The sequence below is a fragment of the Histomonas meleagridis genome (genome assembly GCF_020186115.1).
Source record: "Histomonas meleagridis strain 2922-C6/04-10x chromosome Unknown contig_20, whole genome shotgun sequence".
Classification (NCBI taxonomy): Eukaryota; Parabasalia; order Tritrichomonadida; family Dientamoebidae; genus Histomonas; species Histomonas meleagridis.
Genome location: NW_027150805.1, coordinates 1,043,325 through 1,065,185, shown reverse-complemented (window position 1 = coordinate 1,065,185; position 21,861 = coordinate 1,043,325). Strand labels below are relative to the sequence as shown.

Below are 21,861 nucleotides of genomic sequence, written 5' to 3'. Positions count from 1 at the left end.
AATTATATTTTTTAGCCAATTTTAAAATTAATACTTTCATATCATGAATATATTAAATCCAGGATTGAGATTTTCAATGTTGCAGCAGGAAAAGTAATTATAGTGGATTAAGTAATCGAACAATTAAATTAATGAGAGATGAAGGACATGAAAGAAGTACTGGAGAAAACCAGGAGCCATGGATAAAGTAGTGGAAAAGCAATTGGAAGAAGAAGGAACACAAAGAAAAATTCTTCCACAGGATAATTAAAAAACCAATGGTGATTAAATATTAAAATAGTGATTTTCGATTTTCTTCTTGCCCACAACTCCATATTTTGACGGACATTTATAACGATCAGAAGATAACCGTTCATCACATGATATTTTGTCAATACATAGGCAAAATATCGAGCCCAAATTCAAGGAGAGAAATCATCTAAAATCATCACGTAAAACAATTAAAAAGAAATAGCATTCACTCTCAAATGTTTTTTAATTTTAGATGAGATCTAATTTTTTTTAAAGATGGTTTCATAAATAATATTTATTCATATATTTTCAATTTGGCTTTCTCAGGACATATATATAGTGGTGGGTATCTTGATGTTGTGGATGTGGAATTTCTATGGATTTTATAAACATCAGGTTTGTTGATTTGCAACTTGTTAATTCTTTTCTTGAAGAAGGATTTCCAAAAGAAATATCAATATAATAGGAGCCAGGCTTAAGGATTCGATAAATTTCATTAAGTGTTCTTGTGATAAGTTGACTAGAATCATTATTACAATATATTGCATCAATCGTTCCTTTATCAATAACAAAATCAAATTGGTTGTCTTCAAAAACATTCATGTTAGTGCAGTCCAAAACTTCCCATCGCAATTGTTTCGTTTCCTTATATTTTTCTTTCATTTGTGAAATCACATTTTCTGAAATATCAGTACTTAAAATTGATTCAAATCCAGAACTGAGCATGTCATAAGACATTGGCGAGTTTCCGCAGCCTATATTCAATGCTTTACCATGAGTTATAAATTCTTGTATATAAGGAGAAATCGTGTTCCATGATTGAAACCATTCATATTGCTCAGTTGATTCTTCATATCTTTCATCCCAATATTCTTTATCCCCATAGTTTTCGGAAAAAAAAGATTTTATAAGATTTGAAACAATTGATTCAATTGTCACTGTGTATTTGGGATCAGATTCTCCCATTAAAAAGCATTGATCATCATCTTCTTCTTCAGGAGAAAGCATTTTGGCAAGTTCTAAAATTGTCAAAAGTGTTTCTGTATCGTCAACAAATTTTGCCTAAATACGTATTTTGCCAAAAATATTTTCTACAAAAACTTTTTGATAATAACGATATTCAGATTTGAATTCAAATTTCAAATAAACTTAAATTCTTCTCATTTCACTTACTATCATGCCCCCAAAGTCGAAAAGGATTAAAAAAGCAACATTCATACCTCCCGGCACATCCAAAGTTTATGAATACCACCGTAACAAAGAAGGGAAAGAGGAAGGTAAAATTTATCTCAATGGTGAACTCTTACAATTCGAAAGATGTTCTGGTAAAAAGTCCAAACACAACAAGGCAAGCACAATTCCACATGCAAAATATGAGATCGAACAACAGGTGCAAAATCAACAACCAAATGACGAACTCCTATCACCTAGTTGGGATCACCTAGTAGACCTTGATTTGGACTTTGCTCAATCACCTCAACCAGACGATGTTACACCAATGTTTACATCAAGCCAATCACAAAGCAACGAACAGAATGATGAAGCATACGATGAGTTGGATATGTTTTTTTACACCTATGATTAGTAAATCAATTTTTTTTTTTATATTAGATGTGAATTTAAATATTTGCTTTAAACAAATGAATCAGTTGGCATTATTGATGAAACAATTTTTTTATACAAAAGGACATAAGAATTTCTTTTAAAATTAATATTTATAATTAATTACTTTGCATTTAGCATATACAATAAGTCGTCAATGAACAGCCATTCGTATCCATTTTTCTCCTTATTTTTCATCAAAACTTTTTTATTATCGACAGTAAACTCTAGAATCTTTTTGAGCCCCAGCAGATACTCATTCATTTGTGGCATCTCAACGTCGCCCATAGGTTCGATTGCTCTATTCATGAAGTAGTCGAAGAAGTCGGTCATTTGGCCGACGTTTGCGTTGATAGTGTATTGCGACATCTCCGTGTTTTTCCCTGTTTCTTTTGTGATTTTACTGACGACATTATCGAGAACTGTCTTTATGAGGTACATTGCAGGCGATGGAGCTTCTTTCGATTGTCGTGCTTCGATGTGCGGTATGAAATACCATTTGAAGAATATTTGCGATGGGAAATTATATTTATCTTTTCCAGAGCGCTCGGATAAGATCATTAGGTACTTAAGGAGCTCATGGATACACCGCGGGAAGCGTGGCGCATATGATAAGATGGCATCCCAAAAATCAATCATCATTTGATTGATGAAATTTGGTTCAACAACTGATGTGGAATCAAGCGCTCCAAACATGGATTGAAGCTGCGTGATATGTACATCGACTAAAGAATCAATCGTGACCTTGAAAAAATGATGAAAAAGTTTGACTGGAAATGAATCAATAATTTGGGTCTGGGGATGAAACGCAAAGAAATTGGCAGCTGACTTAAGAAGAAAGATATGGCGGTCCATAAATATGGAAACATTCGCGAGATATGGAATGATTGATGACATATTATTATTGCTCAAACTGGTGTTAAAAATGTTATGCAAATATATGCCGTTGTAGTTGTAGAACATTTTGCCAATGAAAATGCAGTCTTTGATGGGATAGTTTTTGATAATGTCACACGAAATATAGATGAGTTGGAGATAATGAAGATGGGAAAGCTCTAATGGCTTGCCCTGATGATCTAATAAGGAATACGGAGTGGAATTTTTCTCAGAATCAGTAAAAATTGTTGATTGTTTGGATAATGATAATTTGCCTTTCTTGAATGTACCATCTTTTTGGAGTAATGTAACATCACCAAATGTATTGACAAAGAAAACACTGTTTGTTTTGACGCCTTTGGGCTTGCATTGACAAAGAAATATTTGATTATGATTTTGAATTTGGGGATTAAGTTTCGAGTAGAAAAAGTTGAGAACCTTTTGACTCTTTTTATTGCTGATAAATGGAAGTGCCAAAAGTGAACTAACGTAAAGACTTATTGCTTTAAGATAATATTGTTCCCATGGTGAAAGAAATTGAGTTGGTTCAATGGTAGCAGCTCTATATAAGTTTTTCATAGCATCTACGAGATCTGTTTGAGCAAATGAGTCATAAAATTTTGGTGAATTTTTTGGAAAAGAAGGATCTAAAATGAGTATCTTTTGTTTAGCACAATGGAGTGAAAATGACTCCTTTAAGTAGTTCACAAAGTCATTTGGGTCATTGTAATTTTTTGTAATGAATCTATGAATATCAGAATAATCAACTTCTGTTGGAAGCTGACATTTGAAATCAAATTCTGGTTGAGAGTATTCACTTGATCCATTAATAATTTGTTGTGCTGACTGTGCGAAATAAGAGGACTTTTCCATTCTTCTTATGAAATCGGTTCACAGTCGATTTTGCCGATACCGTTCATTCAAATGGGATTTGTCTATACAAAAAAACACAAATTCAATACTCGATTGAGAGCTTTACGCATTGGTTTTCTGCCACTTTTGAAAACAACAAGACTACATGTTAATAGATAAAAAACACATGATTTTTTATGAGAAATAAAAAAAATTCTTACATCATACTTTTTTATTATACAAAAACATTTTTTCAAATTTGTGTATTTTCATTTTCTTTTCTTAACGCTTTTTCTTCTTTATATTTATAATAAGCGTTTATGTTTTCATCTGTTATTATTCCTTCTCTCTTAGCCCAATCCAATAACAATGGGAATATTTCATCAGACTTTAAAAACAATCTAGCTTTATTTCTTACTTCTAAAATCTTTTTTATGTTATCTCCATTTAATAAGATAGGATCGATTGGAATATAATTTTCGATTTTATGTAGCTGTGATAAAAAGTTTAATACCCAATTTAATTCTTTTTCAGTTTGTCCTCTAAACTCAGGACATGGCAACTCGATGACTCTTCTTATAAACTTTTCTTTATATGCCCATTTTTTAATTTGTACCGCAATACCATACTCAACCTCATTTTTATATTTATTACTTGCATTAAGCATTTTTATTTCATTAATCTTTTTTATTGTGTTTCTTCGTACTTTTAAATCAACACCATCTCGATAAAGTGCCATTGCAGCAATTGATGTAAGAACAACATCACCTGCTGCATATATATGTGTCGAATCATTAATAGTTAATGGATAATATATTCGAAGTTTACTACGAATGTAATGAATAAGTCCAAAGTTTCGATTTTTTAATGGTTCCATATAATAATACGCATTAACAGATAAAGGACAATATGAACATGTGTCTTGCACTGCTTTAAGAAGTGATTTAGTTGGCTTATGTATAAAAAAACTGGTTTCGTATTCATTGAGATAACGAGTTTGTGAATCATAAATTTGGCATTTGTCAATTCGGATGTTTTCATCTTCCATAAATGTATAATCACTAGTAAGATCATAAAAATAAAGATTGACATTAGGACGATTAAAAATGGATGTGATAAGTGTAGAAATAATTGGATCTGTAGGCCAATAAGCAATGATCCCAAGTCCAAAAGAAAAAATTAAAGTTCGTGGATCATAAGTAAATTCAGCAAATTGAATAGATGCAAGACGTGGGCCCCAAGGTTTACCTTCGGATGGACGTGATGCACATTCAGTATCAATTGCTATATAGGTTTGACGTGTTTGACGAATCATTAGTTGCGAGTATTCCTTGAGGAATTCAATGTCAGCTGTGTTATTTGGTCGAATGATTTTAAATTGTGATTGATTTATTGGGCATACAATTTTATCTGGCATTTCTGGGAAATGTGGTAAAGCAACTTCTTTGGGTCCTTCTGGTGTTGATATCGTATAAATAGTTCCATTGCTTTTATCAAACATGGAAAATTTGATAAAGCAAGTTTTGAATAGCTTCTAAAATGCTTTGCTGAAAAGGAATCGAATGAAAAAAAAAGGATAAATTTGATTACCAACCATATGTTTGCTAAAGAAAAATCCAAGCTATAACAAATTCAAACAAGAGAATGAGTCTTAATGGTAAAAAATAAATATTTCCTACAAATTTCAAAAATCTATTTTTTTTGCTTCGATACTTTTTCTTATCAAACACCCATAAGTAAGTTCATCATTTTATCACTGTGATGATACTATAATCATATATGAGTTATAAAAAGTTCGATTTTTATTTTTTTTGGTGCATGAAACGGTTTTTATAGAAATAATTTTTTTTTATGCAACAAGCGATTCTATCAACAAAAAATTGGATTACAGCTAATGCTTCTTTGCTTCCAAATGGGACCAATGTTAAATTATCTGTTAGGATTGCAGATGATTCCATTACAAAATCGTTTGTTGTAATTGAAGAAGCATCGACATATTGTTGTTTTATACCAATATCAGCTGATGTGCGGTCAGCGTATTCCCTTAAAGACATGAAATTAATTCTAAAATTTTTATCATATGACAACATTCAAATAGAGTTCAAAATTTTTAATATTGACGAATTAGAACTACTAGTTTCACATTTTGGCAAATCGTCCATTTATATTAATGATACTGTTGATAAATATATTGAAGAAAATTCATCATATCTTATGAAGTTTAAGCCCAACCAAAAATATTCTGATTTATTTGATTCTGACATCGGAGAGTCCACTTTTAAGTCACCAATTACAGTTGATAAATCCTATTATGAAATATGGAAAAAACATATTATTGATAAAAACGAACAATTTTACTATAAATCCACAACCTTACGCGTTCATTTTCTTACCTGGAATGTCGGCAGTCGCGAACCCAATTCTGAAGTTCTTTCAGATTTATCTCGAATATTTCGTGCGCCTGCTTCACAAGCCGACATCGTAGTTGTTGCCTTAGAAGAAATAGACATGTCATTTAAGTCCGTTGTTACTGGTAATAGTAGTAATTCTGACAAATGGGCCGATCACATCAAACAAGCGCAGTCAATGTCCGATACGGAAGGCTTTGATATCATTGCGCATCAATCCATGGGCGGTGTATTTTGCTGTGCGTTAGTCCGTAAAGGCATTTCATCACAAATTCATGATCATCAAATTGTTACCAAGAAATTAGGTGCTAATGGAATGTTAGCGAACAAAGCCGTAGTCTTCTTCCGATGGACCATTGGTAGCGCCACGTTTGTCACCATTTGTTGTCATTTAGCAGCGCATGATCAAAATTGGGAACAACGTAATTCGCAATGGCATGAAATCATCGAAGATATGAAAGATGTTGACTATATCATCTTTATGGGTGATTTAAATTATCGCATTGTTACAACGTATGAGAAATGCATTGAGTATATTCAACGCGGAAAACTTTCCGATTTAAGTGATATGGATCAATTACATACCACGCAAAAGACGGACGAAATCATTCGAAGCTTTAAAGAGCCGCCATTGTTATTTAACCCGACATTTAAATATGACATAGGGAAAGATATCTATGATACATCGCCGAAACATCGCGTGCCTTCATGGACTGATCGGATTTTGGTACGTACTGGTAATAAAAGATTAAAAATCGGACTCGAAGATGCGCTTGAAATCGAAACTGATATGGCGCAACATTTTTTAGGGGAATCGAAGTTATTATTAACTGATCGAAATAACTTAGTTCTACCCGAATGTTATAATTATCCGATTGAACCTCATTGTATATGTTATCATTCACTTAAATGCGCTTTTAGTGATCATAGACCTGTACACGCTGCATATAAATTCGTAGTGCCATTGATTGATAATGAAAGATTAGATTTATTAAATGAAATAATTGACGCTAAATATAATGAACATTTAATGTTTTCGATGCCAAAATTAGGTTTCGAAGATAATTTAAATGTAATCGTAGGAAATGAAAAACAAAAAATTAATTTAGTTAATAATTCTTTGGTTTGGGTAAAATGGTCAATAAAAGATAAAATTGGAAATCCTGAACCTAATGAAGGAATATTAATCGCTGGCGCTAAAGTTGTTGTAGAATTTAAATTCGACGAACCTGTACAAAATGATGAAAAGGTAATCGTAAATGTGGAAAATGGAAAACAATTGGAAATTATTGTGAAAGGAATAAATTAAAATATTTTTGTTGTTGATTTAGGAAGAAGGAAAAAATTAGAAAAAAAAATTTTTTTATTATAAAAAAATTGTATTGTTAAATTTTAATGATACATTAGAGTAGTTATAAAAAAATACTTTAATAAAACTATTTATGAAAAATTAATTTTGTTTTAACTGATTCTTTATTATTATTTTCATTTGATGCCAATTTCTTTTTTGAAATATATTTAATAGAATCAATCATTTCTTTTCTTATTATGACACCATTTTATTGAAATAGTATGGTATTAATAAAAATTTATGAACCAACAATCTTTTTATAATATAAATAAATTGATCAATAATCTTCATAATGAATGTGAAAAATCAACACAAAATTATCAAGAATGTCTTCGATTAGTGAAAAATTTCGGAAATTTTCTTAATACAATTAAAGATATTGATGAATCAAAAGATCAACAACATTGGTCGATTGCTATATCAATACTTACACAGAGAAAGAAGTCCCACTAATTTTACAAATTGTTAACATTCAAGTTTATACCGCACTAACTATAAAATTAAAGATTTACATAATCAATATCCACAGGCAAGTAATATATATAAAAACATTGATAAATAATTAGTTCTTCATCAAGTATTTCTTTCTTTAAAAATACTAAATAATTCATATAAAGTATGATGATTCATAATAATCAATTTTTATATAAAATTTAGAATACTAAAATTAAATCAAATCAATTTTTACATAAAAAGTTCATTTGTCCAGGAAGCTTTAGTTGATATATACGGCGACAACATAACTTCAGCGAAATTTCTTGCTTGATTTACCATTGATGCACAATATATAAAATGATGTGATTCTTTATTAGATTTCTGGTTTTGTATATCATATAATTTCAATGCTTTTATAGTTATTGAATTATATTGATAAATACCTAAGTTTCCTGCTAATATTATAAAGAAATGAGCAGCAATTATAGGGCCATCACCAAAAGTTTCTAGTGGATAAGGCAACGCCAAATTATCCGATAATTGTATAATATTTGGCGAACATAACATAAATTCAAGGATCGGCCATAATGCCGAAAAAGATCTACAATTAACCATATTGATAGGATCGAACTCATCTTCATTAAACATATTTTTATATTTCTCAATATGAATATTAAAGATTGAAACGATTGATGATATAATTGAAGAATTACAATTATTTTGTTTCATTTCTATTTCAATCAGATATAACATTGTTATTAAATTCCCGATATTTCTTAAAGCATTAAATAATTGACCAATTTGAGGATGCTTAACATCTTTATAAGCATCAAATATATAAGATAAATAATTATCAATATTATCAACTAATTTAATATGTACATTTCTAAGACATGTAGAAACATCTTTAAATAATTCAATGACTTTAATAATTTCTTGATCAATTCTCCCTAATATATTCACTATAAATGAAACTATTTCTCCATCATCTAATAATTCTATTAATGAAGAAAAATGTATTGTACCAATATAAGTTGTATCATCCGAATGAATTTTAACATATTCATAGGCCCAATCATCTTTTGTTGGAGGAATTAACATTAAATCTTTTGTAGGAACAAACATTCGTAAAGTTACACTAAATTTCATATGTTGCGGATATATAACATCAATGATTTTATTTGTTAAATTTGTACCAGGATAATTCGGCATAGCAGAACGAGCTTTAGCCCATAAAACGCAAAAGTCATCAAGTAATAAATCATTACATTTCAATAAGTAATGTGTTGATTTAATAACTTTTAAAAGATGTAGAACATAAGGAATCATACGGAAGTCATTTAATATTGATATAAGTCGCGATAATTCTTTTTCGATAGTTTCATTCAGTTTATGTGTAGTAATGATATTAAAGTCAACAGAAGAACCAAGTAATTGTAAACTCTTCTGTTTAACTACAGCTGAATAACGAATTGGTGTTACTGTTATTTCGCCGATATGTTCTTCAGGTAGTTCAAATGAAGCAGCAGTCTTACGACAGAACTTAAAAAATGTATGCGCAAATGTGAATGATATCATATCAACGCATAGTGATACTTCCGCTTCGATTTCCTTATATAAATATTGCGACTTAAACATATTAATCGCTAAATATGCTGCGTCATTATATATCTCAAATGGGAAAAATACACAGTCATGTAACGAAGGTGTATCTATGGAACTTAAAACATGTTCCGCTAAGATAAATGGTAATGATGAACGAACTGGAAATTGGATAATGTTATGACGTTTCCCTTCGATATCTAAAGCAGTCTCACGAAACCATAACGAACCTAAATTTGATGACTCGCGAATATATTGCGAATACTTTAATAAAATATGGAAATTTTCAGTTTCATCAAGAAATGAAGAAAAATTCAATAAAAATGACTTATAATGCGCTTTGAGTTTCTTCTTTTCATAAAACGGACTTTCAGGTGACATTAAAAGAGAAATTTGTTCACGTAATACTTCGAGTTGATGCACCGACGGAGGAATACTCGTTGAGTTACTCGGAGTGAATTTCTTTTCGTTGGTGTTTGACGGTGAAGTATTACCAAATCTTCCAAAGATATTTCGAATTGATGTTATGATTTGAATTACATCATTGTCATTTTTTTTCTTTGCGATTGATAATACTTCTCCTAATGTAATATGTATAAAGTTTTGGATATAATTACCAATATATTTATAAATGTAATTCATAATGATTGGTTCAGCTTGAATTGCTGAACTTGAAAGTACTTTAATTTCCCCAATTATTTCTATTAGAGCATCGAGATCACTTTTACTATAATTTAAGCGTACTTGACAATCATAGAGAGATACATCTGGATTATCTGTGATTGCTTGACAATTTGACTTAAAAGCAAATTGCGTCATAATTGCATTCGACATTTCACTAATATAAGATAATATATCATATAACATTTTTAAATTATCAATTGACTCATTACGTAAAATTCGTGTAATATTTGGTAAATGTAATCTATACATTTCTTTGTATTGTAACGCTTTTTTCTTAAGAAGAAATTGATCTCGTGCTGCTTTGAGTTTTTCTTTATCGTCAAGGATTATGATTCCTTTAGGTAACACAAAATCTTCAATATAAGTAAAGATTGAAGATGTTTGAAAATGATTTTCTCCACATAATGGAATAAGAGGATGTTCTGAAATAATTGAATAAATATGAATCATATTATCTTTAAATGTTAACTTTTTTTGTCCAATAATTACAAGTGAAGATAACATTGATATAACAAGTGATTGCTTTTGTTTTGCTAATATTGATTTATTATATTTGGTAACACAATAATCTAAAAACTTAATGAAAAATTGAACTGGTACATCTCCTCCATTTGATTTAAAATATTTTTGTAAATTCATTAAAAGATGATGTGGTGTTGCAAGGAAAAGAGGAAGCATTACATTTTTCTCTTTTTCTGCAACACTTAAATTTTTTTGTCTTCTAAATAATGATAAATCATTTGTTAAACCAACTTTAACTAATTTTAATTGTTCTAAATTTAAAATTATATCAAATAATTCAACAAGCTTTTGGAAAAACAAATCTGGTATTTGTTTAGTCATATTTATAATTGAATTTTGTAGATATTGAGATACATCTTCTAATGCTTCTTTCATATTACACATTTTTTCAAATCTCGATTGAAATAAATTTACAAACAATCGCATAATCTCATCTCGTTTTTTCTCATCTTTTTCTACTTCTTTTAAATGATTTTCTTGATTATAGATAGCTCTTGAAACACTTCGATAACTATAAAGAAATGGAATTAATTCACTTATTTTATCTATAAGTTGTTGAAGAAATTCTATCGAAGAAAAATCATTCGCATTTAACAATTCTCCTTCTGGAACATCTTTACGTTTAAATGAAGGATCTTCTGGAAATGTAATTTGTGTATCAGATGCAATAACAACAGGATCAGTTGAGTTTAATGTTTTCTCAAATAAAGAGATTGGGCTTTCCATTTATATGGATTAAAGCCGATTGATCTTTATGGAGCAAATAAAATTTTTATGCAGTAAAGACGATAAATCATGAGCATAGATTTGCTCAAGAACCTCATTGCAATAAGCAAATATATTTATAAATATTATCTGAATAAATTTCTTTAAATTAAAAACCAATTTTTAGACAAATTATGATAAAAACCAAACAAAAGATGATTTATGAAGAATTGGAGATAATAACAATAATAATTTGTAATGAAAATTAATATTTAAAAAAGAAGGAATTGTTGTCATTAAAAAAGATTAAAATAAAAGAAATTTCCATTATCAAATTAATGATACTTCAAAAACATTTTTGAAAACTTTGCAGTAAGAATCATTTAGACAAAAAACAAAATATGATTGATGAATTTAATTATTTGGTTGGCTTATTACATTACTTTCTACCCACATAACAAATTGAACGTTTAAATGGAACCAAAAGCTGCATATGACCAAAGCAGGAAAAGTTTGGCCACATCAAATTAAAGCTGTTATTTTCGATAACGACGGTGTAATCCTTGATACACTGCCTCTATATTATAAGGCTTTAGAATCTTTTGTTCCTCCACCATATGATCCAAAAATATTAGATCTAACAAATGGTAGATCTGATCTTGATGTTGCTGCAATATATGTAAATCATTATCATTTGGATATGACACCACAAGAATTTGTACAAAGGAGATCTGTAATTTTAAAAGGTCTTTTTCCAAATGCAAAGTTAATTCACGGAGTTGAAAGAATTATTCGAACAATTCATGATAAAGGCATCCCACTTGCTGTTGCCACAAGCTCAATGAGAGAACTCCATGAAGTCAAAATTTCAAATCATAAAGATATTTATTCTTTATTCAATACAATGATTTGTGGAAATGAAGTTACAAAAGCAAAGCCTTCTCCAGAGATATTTCAAACAGCAAGCAAGAAATTAGGTGATTTTAATCCCGAAAATGTTCTTGTTTTTGAGGATGCATTCAACGGAATCAAAGCTGCAAATGAAGCAGGGATGGCAACTTGCTTCCTCCACAAGCCATTTGAAAACAATGAAGAGGAGTATGCAAAGCGAGGAGTAAATCCTGCATATCAAATAAGTTCGTTTGACGAATTTGATTTTGACAAGTATATATGGTAGAGATAGAAAGTTTCAGAAATAACAATTACAAATCATAAATAAATTCTTCATATAACTCTTTTTCATTCGCTTGAGAAAAAGGTTATGTTTGTGATATTTTTTTGTATTTAAAACAATTCGGTTTTGCATTTAAAAGCCCATTAAACAGATATTTTTCTTGCTTTGTTTTATAAACGACCGTTTATTAATGGCGGTTTTGACATGGCCTGTCCTTTTCAATGGAAGAAGTCCAAGTCAAGTTAGCTGTTGTCAAGGATATAATTGGACGTACAGGTAGCCGTGGTGGTGTTACACAAGTTAAGGTCGAATTCCTTGATGAGTCACAGCGTTCTCTTATCCGTAATGTCAAAGGTCCAGTCAGGAAGGGTGATATCCTTTCTCTCCTCGAAACAGAACGTGAAGCTCGTCGTCTCCGATAAATAAATTGCTACAATTAACAGCGATTTTGTTGGTTTGAGATTACATTTTAATATTTTTGATTAATTCTTTTCTTCGAAGCTTCAAAATGGGTTTAATAGAAAACACCCAATTTTTTGGTTTCACGCTGTTTTGTATGAACTGAAAATAGGTACTTGTTTGCGTATTTGCTTTTGACACATTTAATTTAAATTATTGTTTAAGGTCATGAATGTTTATAAATCAATACTTTAGCGCCATACATGACAACAATTTTGGTTGTAAATGATATTTATAAAGGAATATAAAGAAAACTTTTTTGATTCGAAACCCAGGTATTTAACGGTCATTCTAAAGTTTAATATCAAAAAAAATGGTACTAAAACGGCATTTTATCATTGATTTTTCGGCGGTATTTTTTTGGCGCTCAAATACTTCATTTATTTTTAATGTCAGGTCGTGGAAAAGGTGGTAAAGGTCTCGGTAAGGGAGGTGCTAAGCGTCACAGGAAGGTTATGCGTGAAAACATTCAAGGTATCACAAAGCCAGCTATCAGAAGATTAGCTCGTCGTGGTGGTGTCAAACGTATTAGTGGTGATATTTATGAAGAAATTCGTGGTGTTCTTCGTCACTTCCTTGAAAATGTTATTCGTGATTCAGTTACATACACAGAGCATGCAAGAAGGAAGACAGTTACAGCAATGGATGTTGTTTATGCCCTCAAGCGCCAAGGTAGAACTCTTTATGGTTTCTAAATGATGTAAATTTGAAATATTTTACTTTTTGAACAAATAAATTAATTAAGTTAATTGATTACAAATATAAACATTAAACCATGTTTTCATGAAAGCTCTTATCCCAAGAACTTCGTTAATTCCCTTTAATTTAAAATAACATTTGCACCCATTTCTCTGGTGGTTATGATCGTTAATTTCATTTGTTGCATTGGTATTTAACTATAAGCACATGATTCAATATGTACCAAGATACGAATTATTATAAATTGTTATAATAAGAAAAAAATTAGGCCTTCTCGTTTATTCATTATTTCTAGATTGATCGAAGTCATCTTCAAATGGATCATCTTCGCTAATATGGAACAATGGATTTTGATATTGTATTGATTGCTCATTAGCGACAATATTACCTGGAGTTTCCATTGTATCAACAATTTCGTTAGCTTGGTTACAACGCTTCATGATTATAGTTGCAATTACAATTGAAGTAATTACAATAATTCCTAAAAGACTCAAAATAGTGTAAAAAAGTTTCTTATTTGCTTTATCTTCTTGTTGAGAACTATCAGGAAGTACAAATTTTCCATTGTTTTCTTGAGAAATTTGCCTACTTTTATCATTCGCTGAATATTCGCTTGAATGAGGAGATTCTTGATGTTTTGTAATATTTTCAATAGCTTTTAACTTATTATTTAAAGTCACATTTTCTTCTTTCGCTATTTTAGTGATATTATTTTGTTTACTTAATACTGGGTTTGATTCTTGTTTTGTTGTTTTAGTGATATTATTTTGTTTACGTAATACAGGATTTGATTCTTGTTTTGCTATGTAAGTGGTGTTTACTTGATTATTTAGAGTTAAATTTGATTTCTTTGTTATTTTATGAACATTTAATTGATTGTTTAATGTTGACTTTAAGTCTTGTTTTGTTGTTTCGGAAATGTTTGGTGAACCATGCGTTTTATTTGATATTTTTATTGAGTTTATAGATTTAGAATATACTTTTTGTTGTTTTAATACTTTATCTTTGTTTGAATTTGGTTTGTTTTGCTTCTTTAATAGTTTATTATTTGATGTAGAATATGCTTCTTGTTTTTTCATTATTACTGGATTTTTTGTTTTTTCTGATTTCTTGTTTTGATTATCATTTACTTTCCCTTTGAACAATTCCTTTTTATTTTCATTATTATAATTTTTTTGACAAATTTTCCATTTGTTGGTAATATTAAATGATTTTGTTGTTCCGATGTTTCCTGCATGATCATAAGGTGCAACATGTAAGTTCAAGTTGCAATACTTTTCGAAAATATTAATTATATTTGTTAATGTTTTATTACATGTAATAGAATTTTTTGTTGTGATTTTAAACGATTGAAATTTATTAAATAAATAATAATGGCCTGCAAGGTTTGTTTTTACTCTGATAGACACCTTATTTGATTTATTCACCACTATATTTGTTGAAATATTGATTGCTTCAACTTTGAATTGATATCTTGTAGCAAAATCATGACTTTTTAAATAAATAAGATTTTTTTCATAATTAGGCATTAATTGATGAATTGCTGGTGGATTTATATCTTGTGTTTCATGAATAGTTAGTGAACTTCTTGTGGTTCTTTGTTTAAGATAATAGATTGTATTTGCAATAAGCTTTCTTTCGTCTTCGGTTGAATCACAATTGCTATGTCCTGTTTGAATCATAGCTGCATTGTTATATGATGATAGATAGAAATTATATAATAACTTTCTGGAACCAATAATTGTGTATTCAGGAACTCTCCAATCTCCATAAAATGACATCCATATATTCCCAAATGTAGCACTATTAATATGAGCTTCTGGTATGGTTAAATTATCGTTAATATCTCCAATTTTCCATGGGTAATTTGTGAGAAGACCTTTTTTCTCAATTTTAATCTTATCAGATTTAAAATCACTTGGTAATAAAACATTAGTTTCTATTCCAAACTTTGAACTTATAGATGCTAATCCAAGAGGTTTCCTTCTGTAATCATAAAAATGAGTTGAAAGAGTATCATGTCCTGCTAAAACACCAAAACCTTCATCAATGTATTTGCTAACCACGTTTTGTGCTGTTTCAGTTGTTATTGACACACAAGCATTGGCATCCCATGTTCCAAATACGGTTACATCATAATTAAAAATAGCATTTGGGTTTTCTTCAAATTCATCTATCGACATTAATGTAACGAAAATTAATTGCTTTTTTGTTTTCGGATCAATTCCATATGGATCGAACTTTTTTTCAACACCTTTGTCTATAATCGTTCCCCCTTCCATCCATATTTTTAAAGATGCTGATTTTGGTAATATAACTTGATTGTTATCTTTAGCAAATTTAAAAATTACATTGTAGGTTTTATATTTATCACCTATTTTTAAACATTTCTTGCATTCAGAAGGGTATACATTTAATACATTTACTTTATCTCCTTCTGCAAAGACACTTGTGCTTTTCCATATATTATCACTACCACAATGCATAACACGATAAATAATATCTTTACTTCCAAGGTCTGTCCACCATAAATATGTTCCTCCTGCACCATTTGATGCATTGAGATCTTCACGAGCATAAAGTCTTATGCTTGTACAAAACGTAGTCATGATTGAAAGCATTTTTATAAATGAACACAAGATAGAATTCTGTTTATTTTATATTAACTTTCATTTTTCCTTGAGTTTATTTCATTTTATAAAAAAATTAAAAAATTGATAGTTCTTCTCTCAATACTTGAAAACCCATTAACAAAGTTAGTTACTTTTTGGGAAATCATATTGAATTTTCAACTGATTATATCAAATATATTCGTTCGCGTTTATTTTCACCAAATTTCGGATTGTATAAGGCTTAAAAATTTAATAACCTTGAAAGTGAAATCAATTAAAATGGATATAAAAATACTAAAAAATGAGAAAAGAAGTAAAGGTAATATAACATTCAAATTTTTTTTTATTGAGCCTAAGTATAATAATGAATCACTTTTGTTTACACTTATTATAAAATAAAACTCAAAATTAATCCCCACTCCAAAAATTGATTACAGTTTGTATATCTTAATAAAATCAACTATAACTTGATATATGAGTTGATAGTAAGTTTCTTTTTGGGTAGTCTGTGAAATGGCTGTGCTTGAATGAAAAAATTTCATGCATAAAAATGATAATTGATAATAATTTTTCAAAATTAAATTTTATAGAAAAAACATATCCGTTATATGCGCACTATATAGCTATTCATAAAGAAGTTAATTAATTATTATAATACAAAAAAATGAACGAGAAATTTACACTTTTCACCAAAAATTTATTGAATCAATCAGCAGATGATAATATCTTGGTGAACAAATTTTTTTGATAAATTAAAAATTTTTATCGGAAATTCTGATTTAAGTAATCTTGAATTTTTTTGAAAATATAATATTTATATGATAAGTATATTGTTGCTAACACTGTTATTTTTTTTCACAGACGATACATAATTATAGAAACCGTTTATTTGGATTCCATAGGGAGGCCCGAATCCGTTAAAATCATTGGAAATTTTCGAAAATACCAGCCGCTGGCATATTCGTCAGATTCGAAATTATTCAAATTTTACAAATAAAATATTCAATTTTTCAACATCAAATTGATAATATAGTTGGCCGACCAGAAACGAAAAATAACCGCCTGAATACCAGAAATGATCGTATTTCATTGAAAAAGCCGTTCTGTCGAAACACCAACTTTTTCAATGTACGAAAAATAACCGTTATTGGTGACCGTTATGCTCTGGAAATAAGATTCTCCGATAATTCAAAAAATTGCAAGTTATAAAAATTTTTTTTTTCGGCACCAAGCGTCATGCGCTCAGATAATCAAATCAATTTTGGTTTTATTGGACAAGTTGATAGAAGATCACTCATATTAACATATATTTATGGATCTTACCCAAGCGAATATGTGCCAAATTTTGATAGTTATACATATACAAAATATAAAGATAAAAAGTATAGAGTAGAATTGTCCTACGAGTTTGATGTTGATTTTAAAAAATTGGCGTTTCTATTTTGTCGAGAATCAGACGTTTTAGTTCTTTGTTTTTCAATCTTTTCACTTCAATCATTAAAATATATCCAAAATTTGTACTTAGAAGAACTTGGAAAGGACTTTTCCAATAAACATTATATTTTAGTTGGTTTGAAAGATGAAGATAATTCATTCAATTATCGAAAAACAACAGATAATATAATTCCAAAATTTAAAATAGAAGAGGTGAAAAATGTTATTGGAGCAAGTGCTTATATAGAATGCTCAGCAAAAAATAATGAACATGTAAAAGATATCATTATAGCAGGAATCGAAGCTATTTTATCAGACAAAAGTACCCCACCTCAATGTGAAGAACATTCTGAATCTAAATGCAAAACTCATTAAATGGTTTCAGCAAACGATAGAAAATTCAATGAGTGTTTTTTGCCTGAAAATTCTATCGTTGTATCCAATAAAAATTAAAAAATTTTGTACCACAAATAAATTTTATTGCTGTTATTATTGTGAATGGTTGGAAGCTCCATACTGCGTGGTCTTGTTTTGTGTTTAGATTGTCTGTGTCATTCACATGGCTGTTAAATTTTGAATGGTATTGATTTTTTACTGCTTAGAAAAAGTAAACGTATTTCTTTGTGTTACTATTTAAAAGTAAATTTATTCATTTAAACAGATTTAGCTCATGATTTCACCAGTGGAATGGCACAGAAGAACCCCAAATTCAAAAAGAAAAATCACGCCAAGGCCAAGCATGTCTCCTGTTAAAGAACCAACGATACAATATTTTTCAAAACAAATTAGTAATAATAATCCATCACCAAAAATTACCATAAAAAAATCAGACTTATTGCCACGTGATCCAACAGCGCCAATAGCAAGGCAATTTGGTGATGTCGTTAAAAAATCTGCTTCTTACTTATTAAAATCTATTGGTATCAAAAAAAAAGATCTTCGTCCTTACTTAGACAGAGCATATCAATCTTTTTTTATTTCGTTTGATACTTGGATGAGAGGCACAGCGAAAACATCCCTAAGAAAGGTAAATGAAAAAGAGCCATATCTTGATTTATTAAAAGCCAGACTTGAAGAAAGCGAGAACAAAATGGGTCCTCTGATGGTTGAATTTAGGAGATGGAAGCGTGCAAAGCCAAAAGATATATTTCCAAATATTCCATTTTTTAACGAGAATATTGATGAAAACCCAACTCAAAATGTATTTAATCACACAGAAATTATAGATGAAATGATACAGTACCTTGACGCAATATCTGTATCATGCCAAAGAAAAAAAGTAAATTTGGATCAAATTCAAGATATTTGTGATCAAATTGGGGAAGAACTAAGAACAAACATCGAAATTAACTTCCCAAAGCAATTAAACTTATGCATACAATTATGTAGATTATCAGCATAGAAGAAATAGTTTCATAAAAATATAATTGTTATTAAACATTGATCTTTTTGTAATAAAATATTTATTTTATATACTTAGCTGAGTTTTCTCTGAGAAAAAACTAAAAAAAAAAATCGTTTGAAATCCATTAGAAGCCGTTTAAAATGGACGTTTAACATTTTAAATGGAAGGATACAAAATCATCAAACCTTTAAGCAATAAGGGATCATGTCACACTTTCCAGGTACAAAGGTTACGTGATAACTCAATCTTTGTAATGAAGAAGATTAATTATGTTGGTCTTTCTAAATCTGAAAAAATAAGAATTGTTGAAACTGTCAATACCTTAACACAAATCAGGTTTCCTGGTATCATCAGGTATCACAATTGTGTTGTTGATCATGATCAAGGTACATTAAATCTTATTGTTGATTATTGTCCAAATGGTACCCTTCGATCCTTCATATCTAATGCAGCCGAAACAAAGAAACCAATTCCTGAAGATAAGATATGGGATATTGTTTCTAGTATTGCTCTTTCATTGTATGAATGCCATTACCACAAATCTCATCCAATTGCTCATGGTTCTCTTACATCACGTCATGTCTTCTTTGATTCAGAAAATAATGTTAAGATTGCTGATTTTTCACTTAGTAACTGTCAAGAAGTTGATAAAGCTAAAGATCTTACAGATTTGGGAATAATAATTTATGAAATGGCTACACTTTCAAACTTTGAAGAAACACGTCATATCAGCCAAACGAAAATTCGTATGCTTAGTGAAGGTCTTCGAGAGATCATTAACAATCTTCTTTCTTCTCATTCATCAAAATTTTCACTCTTAAATGTTCTTGAGTTTCCTGAAATCGCGCTCAAAATCCTTGAAAAGAAAATCAAAATAGAAAAAGCTATATATGAACAAGAGAAAGCTAAATATGAACTACTGGAACAAAGAGTTAAAAAGATGGAACAAAACAATATTTCTCCTACTGAAAAACTCAAAGAAATTGTTGAATAAAATGTTAATGGAATAACCTTTTAGAAGAGTAATTAAGTTTTTAAAATAAATAGTATACAATAACTATCATATCGATAATTTAAAGTTAATGGTTTATTGGAAAATAATTTAACCAATATTTTAAAAATATATTTATTTCAAGTAATTTATAGCATTTGTAATAAAACAAAGTAAAAAAAAATAAGGCATTAAGAGTTTATGATGATGATGAATAGGATTGTTTCTTCTTCTTTGATCGAACAACAAAGAATATGACCAACCCAACAATAATTAAAACTACTACCGGTATACAAATACCTAATGCAATTGCAAGAGTATTGCTATTGTTATCATCACTTGGAACTTTACATTCTGTATCATATGTAATTGAATAATAACCGAATTTGTTACTTTGATAAGAAGGAAGTACAATAACAGAAATATCTGGGAAAACAAAATAAAAATCGTATTCGATTGTTGGCTCTGTTTCTCCATAATAATAAATGCAATAAAGGGAACATAACGTAAATGCATCATATTCTATTTTGGCAACATTCTTTCCTATTTTAATTGTATTTAAGTTTGAACAATTATAAAATGCATTTTGGCAAATAGTTGTAACTGAATCAGGAATTTCGATACTTATTAATGAAGCGCATTGACTAAATGAATATCTACCAATTGTAACAACACTTCCAAAGTTTACTGTTTCTAATTGCAAACATGAATAAAATGTATATTCTTCTATTGTTTTAACTAAATTTGGAATTTCAATGTTTTTAATGGAACCACAATAAAAGGCATATTTAGATATTGTTTCTGTCTTTTCATTAAAATCAACTGTTTCCAAGAAAGAACAATAAGCAAAAGCATATTCTCCAATTTCAATGACTGAATTTGCAATAGTAACTATAGTGTTTTCATTTCCTGATGGGTAATATACAATGGATGTAATATCTTTATTATAAAGAATTCCATCATCACTAACACTTGAATAATATTTGTTATTATTCGATACTTTAATGGATTTAAAACTTTTACAAATATAAAATGATTGTGTTTCAATTATCATAACATTATCTCCAATGTTAACTGTTTCAAGAACAGAACATTTATAAAATGAATAATTTTCAATGTTCGTAACTGAATTTGGTATATTATATATCGTATTTTCATTCTTTGATGGATACCAAATAATTGTGGTTATGTTTTTATTATAAAGAATTCCATCATCATTAAAATTCGAATAATAATTATTTTCATTCGATACTTTAATTGATTTAAGATTTGTACAACCAATAAAAGTATTAATTCCAATTGAGTTAACATTGCTTCCAATATTAACTGTTTCTAAATTAATACATTCATAAAATGCTTCATTTCCAATTGTAACAACACCCTCTCCATTACTTACAAATTGTAGTAAATAACAATAAGAAAATGCAGAATCACCGATTGTAGTAACTGAATTTGGAATAGTGATATCCTTTAATACTTCACACAAATAGAATGCTGAATTTCCAATTGCATTAACATTATTTCCTAAAGAAACAGATTCCAATTTTTTACATTCAGAAAATGTGTAATTACCAGTTTTGGTAACTGAGTTTGGAATTACAATACTTTGTAATGAATCACAATTCGAAAATGCATAATCATTAATTGTTTCAACTTTATTTCCTAATGAAATTGATTCCAACGAAGTACAAAAATAAAACACATATCCACCAATTGTAATAACTGAATTTGGTATTTCAATTCTTTGTAATGCATTACAATAATAAAATGCATAATCATCTATTATATTAACATTATTACCAAAATTCACTTTCTCTAA

At 29.2% G+C, this 21,861-nt stretch overlaps 7 protein-coding genes across 7 annotated transcripts; 6 read left to right on the top strand and 1 right to left on the bottom strand.

Annotated features, from left to right (window-relative positions):
* Window positions 1–1,408: 1,408 nt before the first annotated feature.
* On the top strand, window positions 1,409–1,816 carry GO595_002910 (uncharacterized protein; the record flags this gene model as incomplete). The annotated part of the gene is made up of 1 exon (XM_067915872.1): window positions 1,409–1,816. The coding sequence occupies one exon, from the start codon at window positions 1,409–1,411 to the stop codon at window positions 1,814–1,816; it is 408 nt and encodes a 135-aa protein (XP_067776711.1).
* Window positions 1,817–1,956: 140 nt separating this feature from the next.
* Window positions 1,957–5,062, bottom strand: GO595_002909 (uncharacterized protein; the record flags this gene model as incomplete). The annotated part of the gene is made up of 2 exons (XM_067915871.1): window positions 1,957–3,555; window positions 4,268–5,062. 2 exons carry the CDS (start codon window positions 5,060–5,062, stop codon window positions 1,957–1,959), a joined length of 2,394 nt encoding a protein of 797 aa, XP_067776710.1.
* Window positions 5,063–5,775: 713 nt separating this feature from the next.
* Window positions 5,776–7,278, top strand: GO595_002908 (Endonuclease/Exonuclease/phosphatase family protein; the record flags this gene model as incomplete). Its single annotated transcript, XM_067915870.1, has 1 exon — window positions 5,776–7,278. The coding sequence occupies one exon, from the start codon at window positions 5,776–5,778 to the stop codon at window positions 7,276–7,278; it is 1,503 nt and encodes a 500-aa protein (XP_067776709.1).
* Window positions 7,279–11,761: 4,483 nt separating this feature from the next.
* On the top strand, window positions 11,762–12,445 carry GO595_002907 (haloacid dehalogenase-like hydrolase family protein; the record flags this gene model as incomplete). The annotated part of the gene is made up of 1 exon (XM_067915869.1): window positions 11,762–12,445. One exon carries the CDS (start codon window positions 11,762–11,764, stop codon window positions 12,443–12,445), a length of 684 nt encoding a protein of 227 aa, XP_067776708.1.
* A 218-nt stretch (window positions 12,446–12,663) lies between these two features.
* Window positions 12,664–12,864, top strand: GO595_002906 (40S ribosomal protein S28; the record flags this gene model as incomplete). Its single annotated transcript, XM_067915868.1, has 1 exon — window positions 12,664–12,864. One exon carries the CDS (start codon window positions 12,664–12,666, stop codon window positions 12,862–12,864), a length of 201 nt encoding a protein of 66 aa, XP_067776707.1.
* A 426-nt stretch (window positions 12,865–13,290) lies between these two features.
* Window positions 13,291–13,596, top strand: GO595_002905 (histone H4-3; the record flags this gene model as incomplete). Its single annotated transcript, XM_067915866.1, has 1 exon — window positions 13,291–13,596. One exon carries the CDS (start codon window positions 13,291–13,293, stop codon window positions 13,594–13,596), a length of 306 nt encoding a protein of 101 aa, XP_067776706.1.
* Window positions 13,597–19,211: 5,615 nt separating this feature from the next.
* GO595_002904 (putative never in mitosis A-related kinase) lies at window positions 19,212–20,045 on the top strand (the record flags this gene model as incomplete). The annotated part of the gene is made up of 1 exon (XM_067915865.1): window positions 19,212–20,045. The coding sequence occupies one exon, from the start codon at window positions 19,212–19,214 to the stop codon at window positions 20,043–20,045; it is 834 nt and encodes a 277-aa protein (XP_067776705.1).
* Between the last annotated feature and the right edge of the window lie 1,816 nt (window positions 20,046–21,861).